The sequence below is a fragment of the Epinephelus fuscoguttatus genome, linkage group LG18 (genome assembly GCF_011397635.1).
Source record: "Epinephelus fuscoguttatus linkage group LG18, E.fuscoguttatus.final_Chr_v1".
Lineage (NCBI taxonomy): Eukaryota > Metazoa > Chordata > Actinopteri > Perciformes > Serranidae > Epinephelus > Epinephelus fuscoguttatus.
In genome coordinates, this window is record NC_064769.1 from 13,498,217 (window position 1) to 13,508,175 (window position 9,959).

The 9,959-nt window shown below is 41.0% G+C and overlaps 1 protein-coding gene across 1 annotated transcript; it reads left to right on the forward strand.

Annotated features, from left to right (window-relative positions):
• Window positions 1-210: 210 nt before the first annotated feature.
• Window positions 211-8,543, forward strand: LOC125905970 (Golgi phosphoprotein 3-like). The gene is made up of 5 exons (XM_049604318.1): window positions 211-621; window positions 1,173-1,304; window positions 1,630-1,744; window positions 3,778-3,938; window positions 6,044-8,543. Exons 1-5 carry the CDS (start codon window positions 409-411, stop codon window positions 6,305-6,307), a joined length of 885 nt encoding a protein of 294 aa, XP_049460275.1. The 5' UTR covers window positions 211-408; the 3' UTR covers window positions 6,308-8,543.
• The last annotated feature ends 1,416 nt before the right edge of the window (window positions 8,544-9,959 follow it).

Consider the following 9,959-nt stretch of genomic DNA (forward strand, 5'->3'; position numbering starts at 1 on the left):
CATATTTATAATTCTTTTTTTTTTCTTTTTTTTTGCTGTATCCATTTCAATATTTTTAACATTTAATTCGTTTTTCCTGCTGTGATATAACGTGGTTGTACGTTTTGGTCGACAAATGTGTTTAAATATGTTTGCTTTAGGTATTCCGATAGACATGAAGGCAGCATACGAGATGCGTTCAGGTTCAGCCCACAATCAACGTCACTGCCACCGCCACCATGTTGGATCAGGAAGTAGGCAGAGCCGAAGCAGGAATCCCGAGCTGAGCTTACCGTCAGCGGCCGTGTCTCTTCTCGGTCGACCGTTTCACCGTTCTCACCTTTAATATTCAGGTTACATGCTGCGTGGCCTCCTGGCTGGTCGAGGTAGGCGCTTTTCTTCGGATTTGATCGTTGTGCAGCCCCAGCTATGACCACTCTGACGCAGAGAAACTCGGGCCTCGTCCAGCGGAGGACCGAGGCCATTCGCAGCGCCGCCGCCGACAGAGAGAGGGAGTCCGACGGGGAGGAGGACGAGGCGCGCCGCGGGGAGGAGGCGGACGACGACGACAAGGGGGACTCGAAGGAAACCAGGCTCACGCTGATGGAGGAAGTGTTGCTCTTGGGCCTCAAGGATCGAGAGGTGTGGGCTGTTTTTAATCCGTCAACAAGGATAGCTACTAACTTAGTAGCTGAACGCCAGTTTACCCAACATTAGCTAACATCATGTTTACGTTGCGTTAACAGCCGTGTTTGCAAATGTCAACAAAGTTAACTTAGTTTGTTGACGCTAGTTAATGTCTCCCAGATTTATTTGACCACGGCAGTTGAAAGTGTCCCGGTTTAAAAGCTGTTTATTGTTAAATTGAAAAGCAAATATATGTCAAGTAGCGTGTCGAACCAAATGCGCCGTGTAGATAGCAAGCTGATAATTCATGTGTCGTTGCGTTATGGTGTTGCTCGTTAATAATGGTTGTCTGAATGAAAGGAATTAGCCGTCGCCGTTAAGTTAATTAACCCATTTACTTTCTACTAAGCCCTAGTAGCCTGCGTTACCTGGGCACTTTCTTGACAGCCTGCCAGCAGCAGCAGCGACGCGACTCCTTTGCAACCTGGAAGTAATCAAAATACAAGACAGAGCAACCAACACGTCAGCTATGTTAACAAGCGCTGCACCTTTTCTCCTCCTCCCAGGGATACACGTCTTTCTGGAACGACTGTATTTCTTCCGGGCTTCGCGGATGTATGTTGGTCGAGCTGGCCCTCCGAGGGAGGCTGCAGCTGGAGCCCTGCGGTGTGAGGAGGAAAAGCCTGCTCTCCAGGAAGGTGAGGAGTGTGGAGATGTGATCAGGTGTTCCGAGTAAAGTCAAGCACGACCCTGTGTTCAGTCTACCCTGTCAAAATGTTCTTATATGGCACAAGACACTTGATACCCCTCAGTTTTCTTCCTATGAGCAGGAGGATTAATTTCTTCTGTAGGGATTAGTAATAGTCTTCTTAACAAGAAATTAATCCCTTTGCTAAGCCTTTTTTTGCTGGAAAGCACACACTGTTTGGTGGTTCCTGTTCACACAGGATGTGAGTTTAGGTGTAAGTGAGACAGACATTAGCAGCCGTCCAAGTACAAATATGTCTTCTTTTGTTTGCAAAGGTGATCTGCAAGTCAGACGCCCCGACAGGAGATGTGCTACTGGACGAGGCCTTGAAGCACATTAAAGAAACCCAGCCTCCAGAGACTGTCCAGAGCTGGATAGAGCTGCTGAGTGGTGAGATAAAACATACCAAGATAATACCATACATGTTATTATCACTATAATGAAAGTTTGTTTATTTGTTTGTAAGGTGCAAGTACAGACGAAACATTGACAGTCGCAGAAGCAATGTCTGATGTACTGTACACGTGTATGTAGCCGAAGCTAATTCCAACACCAGTCCCTTGATGGGCACTGGTAATTCGTGTAATCATTAAAATGACATGTTATAGTTTAAAATCTTGAATTTGGTGCATATGATTAAAAACAAGACAACCGCCCATGACAGCGCACAAACAAACATTCAGTCAGGCTAATGAAACACACAAAACACAATGCAAATCATCAAGTAAAGTAGAAAATGTCTTAAAAGGGAAATTTAGAGAGTGGTACCTTTTAATTGAGAACGCAGTTTGTGCAAATGTAGTCTCACAGTGTCCAATTCTACAGTTTCCTCCTGATGTATTTCTGATGTTAGTGGCATTATAGTGAAGTCTATTTCTGAAAGTGGTAAACATGGGCGGAGCTACATGGTGGAGATATTTGAATGTAGGTGTTAGGTTGGAGTAAATGGTAAATGTAACGCCTATCTTATCTTCTGACCACTTCGAGAATTTCACACACGGAACACAAGCACCATTTACCTATTTACACACACGTACACATTCAAACACTGGTGGCCAAAACTACCATGCAAGGTGCCACCTGCTCATCAGGCATTCACACGCACAGACACTCAATTAGCCAAAGGACACCTAGACACGTTAACCACAGGGGCCTGGGATTGAACCCCTTACTTTCCAACTGACAAGACTGAGAAGGTTATACTTCTTTAGGGTATAACAGTGATGAAATCTTAGGCTCTGTGTCCACATAGACTTTTTCTTTGGCAGAAAAGCAGTGGCAGTGTGCTAGGGTGTGCTTGATCCCAGTGTTTCATGAAAAGAGCTCTCCCAGCACTTTTTTAATGACGCGCTAGGTTAGCTGGGTAGCTAACTACAGAGCTTACAACACATAGAGTGATAAAAGCACAACACTCACTAGCAACATTCAGTGTCTGTAATTGTGATTATATTTTCTGACTTGTGAATCATACAGCCCAGGATAGACAGTAGCTGAAGGAGCTGCACTAACGAGATTTTCAATTACAGGTGCTTGAAGTGGCTGCAAAAAAATACAAAGTGCTCTGAAAAAAGATGCTGGCGCTCAGAAAAAAATGGGATGTGGACACAGGTCTTGAGTGGTTTGTCCAGAACTTTGATAGCTTGGTTGTAAAATGATGTTGAAGGTTTAATGGTGGAGGCTGAAGCTTGAGACGAAGAGGTAATGCAGTAATGACAGTTGAGGAAAAAAAATTATTGCATGCTTTTTTTTAGTGTCTTATTTGCTGAAAGGTTTGATGATTAGCCTTAACAGTTCACCCCAAGTTTTTTATGTGTCTGTTAAACTTTAGCAGAGAGTCCAAAACAATTCCAAGATACTATAAATCCTGTACTTCCTCAAATTCAATATGTTTTCTAATTTAATATGTTTCACTGTCACTTTTGTCAATGTCACCACTGTCCGTGGTTGGGAGCTTTCTAGTTGAGAAATACACAGACAGTTTCCTCAACATTCAGTATTAGGCAGGAAGTGTCAAGTCGGTTTGTCACCTTGCCCAAGCAGTCTGTTAGTTTTGCGGTAGCGTTGGTAGGTGTTTTTGCTGCTACAAAAACAGTATCGTCAGCGATGTCACTGATATATGTGGGTGATATATTTTCATTTTGATAGTGGATTTCGCTTGTTGTAATATCTCAGTTGTCAGTATAACTTTATCTTGAATCAACTGACACTAGCTGACAGAGAAGTGATAATTGGTAATATCAGAGTTTGTGGGGATTGTCATTAACAACATTAAAACAAATTTAATAATAAGCTGGAAGCGGTAGCATCAACAACTTTCAATTAGCCAACATGAGCCACTTGAGACTATTGAAGTTTTAAAATGACATTGGCTGTGTATCGGTGTGTGTTAAATCACCTACAACGGATCTCATGTTGTCCTTTAGGAGAGACCTGGAATCCCCTGAAGCTGCACTACCAGCTGAGAAACGTTAGAGAGCGTCTGGCGAAAAACCTGGTCGAGAAAGGTGTCCTTACTACAGAGAAACAGAACTTCCTGCTTTTTGACATGACCACACATCCGCTCACCAACAGCACCATTAAACAGGTAAGGTGTGGGGATGTTTAGTGACTCATTGATAAGCAATCAAGTTGATAAAGCTTTACAAATAACAGAATTAAAATGGTTTAAATAGGTGTTGTGGGAGACTCTTGACTGAGAGGTAAAAAATTATGGCATGAGCAGTGTTTTTATGCACAGTCTGCAAACCTGAGGATTCAGTCTTTTATGAGAGTCACAGTCTCCGCACAGTAACAACTACAACTGATCCTGTTAAAGTTTAACTGAAATTATGTGTTTAATAGTGAGCATTAGAGCTGCTGTTTGGCGGACATTTTTACCTTTGGACAGAGCCAGACTAGCTGTTTGCTCCTCCTTCTGGTCTTTATGCTAAGCTAAGCTAAGCTAATCGACAACTGGCTGCAGCTTCATATTAAAGGGTGACTTTGGTATTTGCCAACCTGGACCCTTTTTAAGTGTTTTTCTATTGTCTAAGTGACTAATGGAAACTTTTTTTTTTTTTTTTTTTTAAAAAAAGGTCCAGTATTAAAGGAGAGCGCTGCAGCTGGCAGGGTAACCACTCTGGGTATTGGAAACATTAATTCCTGTCCGCTAAAATAAAGTGCTTGTTTTTGCCACTGACAGGCTCAGATTGTATTCTAAGTGTCTGATAATGTTATGGAAAATATCCCTACAGAGACAGACCTTTATGTTAAAGAGTGAGATCCTTTTTGTTTAACCAGAAACAGCCCCGAAATTGCTATCTGCAAACCCACCAGACCGCATTTAGATGAACAGCAATGTTAGCGTGTGTAGAACCAACATATATTTTACATGTAACTGGGTGAATTAAGGGTTTAACTCAACCAAATCAGAGTTGGCGATTGTTGGAACAGTGGAAAGACGAACCAGCGGGAGTTTTATTTTAGCCTAGTTACCACCAACTATTCTGGTTCAGTTTAGTTCAGTTCAGTAAACATCGGGTTGGTTATTTTTCCGTTTCCTGTGCAAAAAGTTGTGCATTTTACCAATAGAACCATTTCCATTTTTTGTCACCCCACTGTTGGGGCACCTAGCACATGGATCCAATACTAAAAGTTGGAGCTAGAATCACTGCAGTCCATTGACTGGTCAATTGAGAACCACCCTCTGCTCTCTTGCTCAGGGGTGAGTTGTGGCTGTGTTTGAAGCCTATGTAACCACTCCCCATGCAGTGGCAAAATTTTCATACAATAGTAAACTAACCTGCTGTTCAAAGGCCACTGTCAGGAGCTACCAGATGGAAAGTTTACTTGTAGTGTTACTCTAAGCATGAGTTGATGGCGTGAATCAATCAACACACCTTAAATGTCAATATGACGACTCTGACCATTTTTATTATTGCCTCCTGAATGACATACATTGTAGTGATGATTGGATCTTTAAGAGTTAAAAAAAAAAGTATAAAGTATATCCTATTTCCTCACTTGGAGAAAAAAACAAACGATTGAGTGATGTTCCAATGCGCTCTAGCAGCACTACATTCCTGCGTCTTGCTCGACAAGGACTAAATACACAAACCTGCTATTTTTAAGTAATCCATAGAGAGAGACTCTCACTCCAGCCTGTTTGTTTTTGTTCTAAAAATGTTGAGGTGCAACCCCGTTCTGTGGACAGTGAGCGAGGTGGAGAAAATAGCTGGACGGAGCAGTGAGTGACAACTGTCTGTGATGGAAACCCATCCTTTTGGTTGTAAAGGTACTATACCTTAGTTTTTTGGTAGAACCTGGGCTTTTGTTTCCCTCAATTTGAAACAATGAAGTTTATTTTGCGATGATAAAATAACACTCTGAGTGGCAAAAACAAGCACTTTTAGTGCATGTAAATTGACTGTGTCCATTAATGTTACATTGCAGTCTTTTTTTGCTGCTGGACCCATTTTAAATAGTGTCTCCATTAGTTATTTTGACACAAAAACAGGGGAAAATAGAGTCCAGGATGAAATATACAGAGGTTAGCCTTTAACAGACTGATACGAGAGGGAGAATAAATGTATTTAAAAAACATGTTAAGCTACTCATGTCATTTGTTTTTATCCTAGTTCTTTCACCTAATTGAATGCATGTGATGATTGTAATAACTACAAATACAAATGTCAATGTTATTGCCTACAGCGTCTCGTCAAGAAGGTCCAGGAATCCGTTTTGGATAAATGGGTCAACGATCCCCACCGCATGGACAAGCGGGTTCTGGCCCTGATCCTTCTGGCCCACTCATCCGACGTTCTTGAGAATGCCTTTGCCCCGCTCCAAGACGACCAGTACGACCTGGGCATGAAGAGAGTCCACACTCTGCTGGAGCTGGAGCCGGAGAAAGAGAGCGCAAAGCCCAACGTGAACGAACTTATGTGGGCCGTGGTGGCTGCATTCACTAAATGAATACACCTGATATGGTTGGACTGCAAGATCTGGCTATGGTCTGTGTTATTTAATTGGTTGAAGGACTTCACTTAATGAGACAATCTATTTTGGTTGGGGAGCCTGTTTGTACATCTATTCCAGATGACATTTTGGTGGCAGTCCATGTTATCTCAGTGCAATCTGATTGGTGGTGGGCTTCCCCAAGTAACATTTGGTTGGTTGGAACAGTCTCTAAATGAAAAATGACTGGCTGCTTCACACAGTGAGGTATATTATCTGCTGCTGCGAGGCTGGATATACTTCTAAACGTCAACACTACAAACAGATGGGTTTCTGTTCATGTTAGATGACATCAAAGAACAAAGCAGATGGCAGCAGTAGTCATGGTGAATATGAAGATTTTGACTGGGGCCAAGTTTCCCTTCTTCACAAAGGAAACATCATCTCTACATTACTACAAGATGTGGCCAGAATCAAATCCTGGTCTCGTCTCCATACTCTCCCACATGCTTATGCAAAGATAAAGGATAGCAAGTCACACTGCTATCGATGCTCTTTGCACTCGCGCAGGTCTCCTGCTTCCACCTATTCATTCCCACTTGTGTTGGGAGTACATGCATGTACATACATGTACATCTAGGGTTACTGTTAGAATAGACTACCTGAATGTTTTACTGAGTCACTCTGTCTTCTCATTAATTCTCTTTCCTCCTTTTCTTCCTCAATGCATTTTGAGGAGGAAATGGAGGACACACATAAACGCCTGCATCGTTTAGAGTGAGGCGGGTAATTTGGCCCTCGTAGATTCTGACCAAAATGAAGAATTGAAGTTTGAGTCTAACTAAATTCTTGATCGTATTAGTTGAAATGGGTCCATTCTGTGTTTATAGAATGAGACTAGTCTTCCATTTCTGTTTATGTTGCTAGTCGATGCTTGGAGTAGCCTGCCATTTATCAACTATTTTGCACAGTCAGTAGCCCTCTAAGTAGGAGCGTATTTATAGGGATGGTTCTTGGGTTGATCAACACACTTGAGAAGATGGGATTGAGAGTTATGAACCTTAATCACCACGGGGAAAAAAGATCTCATTCATTTTGTCTACAGTTATTAATCTTTATAAATACTTTAAAATCATTCCTTTGGATAGTGTGAGTTGGGATGTAAAAACAAACAGCGATCGATACGTTCTGATTTGGATTGCTGTGACAGCCTACACAGACTTACATCATGATCAGTTTCTTTTACAAATGGGGTGGGACATGTTAGCCAAACTGGCTAGTTTCAATTCAGAAAACCATAAAGGGTCGATTCATCCAAATGTTTTACAAAAAAATCTCACTCAACAGTAGTGGTATATAGCAGTGGAGTTTTATTTCTCAGAGGTATCAGCCTCTATCTTTATACAATAAGGGTAAATGGAATTTCCTTTTAAGATGCTCATTAGCAGTAAAAAAAAAAAATGTAGAAGCAACAACTCTCCCCGTAGTTTCCACAGATCCACAATATTTACTGTAAACTGTTTTTCTACTTTGCACTAAAAGGATGAATGATCTGTTAACAGCATGTCCCGGGGATTGAATACAGACCAACAGACTGAGACAATGATTTGTTTTTTTCTTGGGTGAGCCGACCCTTTAAAGTTTTCCTCTTGCAATATATTGTATCTATCAGTTTGTATGTCATGTCATAACTACATGTTATTTCTATCTAATAGGCCCAGGCGGGCATGTTATATCGTTTCATTCATGCAGATGGTGGGAGGGTTACTGTGGCCCCAGATAAATCCTCATTAAAGACTCAAACTGTTGAACAACATGCTAATCTATTGGGACAAAAACGATCTCTAGTCATGCTTTGGTGCAGATCTGGGAGCGCTTCTGTTTCCAATATAAAATGATGATTGTAAACATTTTGGTCTGGTGAGTGTGATCTGTGTGTGAAGTTTCATCACCTTCTTTTCATGGCATACTTATTAAAGTTCTGTCTTTTTTTTCTACCAACAATATACCAGTAGGTATGAAGAACTGTTGAGCTCTGTTTACAGCTAAGAGACCATGCATGCTTTTGGTGGAGGGCTGGGGTACTTGTGGATGTAGCTACAGAGAAAAGGCTTGTATGTAATTATTAGTCATTTTATGTGTACGATCTAATGGAATTCAATGAAAGGGATCTTCTCTCCTATCCTCTATAATTCTGTATGCTTTTGTATTACCACACAAAATAAAGTAAGGATCCTTTAAGTGCCTGAATTTAGCACTGTTTTGCTGTTGTCGTTTTTTATTCTTATGAATTAATTTTCTGTGAGTTTTTTTTCCCCATCCAATTTGTTAAATAGTCCCATAAATTATCATATGTAGTTACACAAATAACATCAGGTGCATCATATTCACCCAGTGCTGAAATAAACAGTGGACTATTTGATCAACTTAAAAACTGAATGTCTTTGATACTTGGTTAATAAAGTAATTTATTAAGCAACAATGCCAACCTAGCTGGGGTGCTTTTGAAATATGAGAATATGCAGCTTTTTCTACTATAAACTGAATATTTCTGGACTGTTACCCAGACAAAGCAAGCAATTTGAGGACCGCACAGCTTTGGGATATTATGATGACCATTTGTCACTAAAGGGTTAACTGGAGAAATAACCAATGTATTTAACACTTTGGGAAATATGCTTAGTCCGTTTTTTTGCCAAGAGTTACATCAGAAGACTGACACCATCTGTACACTATATGAAGTTACAGCCAGTAGCCGGTTAGCTTAGCTTAGCACAAAGCATGAAAACAGAGGGAAACAGCTAGCCTGACTGTCTAAAGTGAAAGAAAAATCAGTTTATAGCACCTCTAAATCTTATAAATGAAAAAGTTATAGCCTGTTTGATTAATCTGTACAGAAATGTAAAAATTACTGGCTTTTTTTCAGTCATTATGCTAAATGATGCTATGCTACTAGCTGCCGGCTCCAGCTACATGTACAGCCAAAAGACTGGTGTGAAACTAACTGTTAGCTGCAGTCTATATTCATCAGTTGTCCGCTCTCACAACCACTAAAGTGAAGTCACATTGTGTTTTGGTAGATTACCAAAAAACCCACTTAAAATTCTGAAGACTACCTTCACTGTTCCTTTTATTAATATACTTTATTAATCCCCGAGGGGAAATTCAATTTTTTCACTCTTGTTGTCAATTACACATAGGTCCGAACACACACATGCACAAACAGGACCTATACATGCTTAAGTGGAGAGATGTCAGAGTGAGGGGGCTGCCTTGGTAAGGCGCCCCAAGTGAGGGGGTTTGGTGCCTAACTCAAGGGCACCTCGGCATCACCCAGGAGGTGAACTGGCACCTCTCCAGCTACCAGTTCACGCTCCATTTTGGTCCGGACAGGGACTTGAACAGGCAACCCTTCCCAACCCAAGTCCCTATGGACTGAGCTACTGCCGCCCCAGAACTTTTAATGTAATTTTGCTATGTTTCTATAAAGAAAATTTGTCAGCAAGTAAAATATATTAGAATCTTTGGACCTTCAAACGCATCAAGAACCCTAAGCTCACTTCCATGACCTGGTGAGGTAAAATTAGACGGACATGTTTTATTTATTTTTAATGGTTAAATCCATGTATCAGTAATTTGTTGAATCAGTAATGTAATTGGTAACTGTTCT

Bases quoted from the DNA above. Each gene is read 5' to 3' on its own strand.
- LOC125905970 (XM_049604318.1), top strand. From the start codon at position 409: ATGACCACTCTGACGCAGAGAAACTCGGGCCTCGTCCAGCGGAGGACC. The intron at 622-1,172 runs GTGTGGGCTGTT...TCCTCCTCCCAG, and splicing joins TGGGCCTCAAGGATCGAGAG to GGATACACGTCTTTCTGGAA. The intron at 1,305-1,629 runs GTGAGGAGTGTG...TTGTTTGCAAAG, and splicing joins AAAGCCTGCTCTCCAGGAAG to GTGATCTGCAAGTCAGACGC.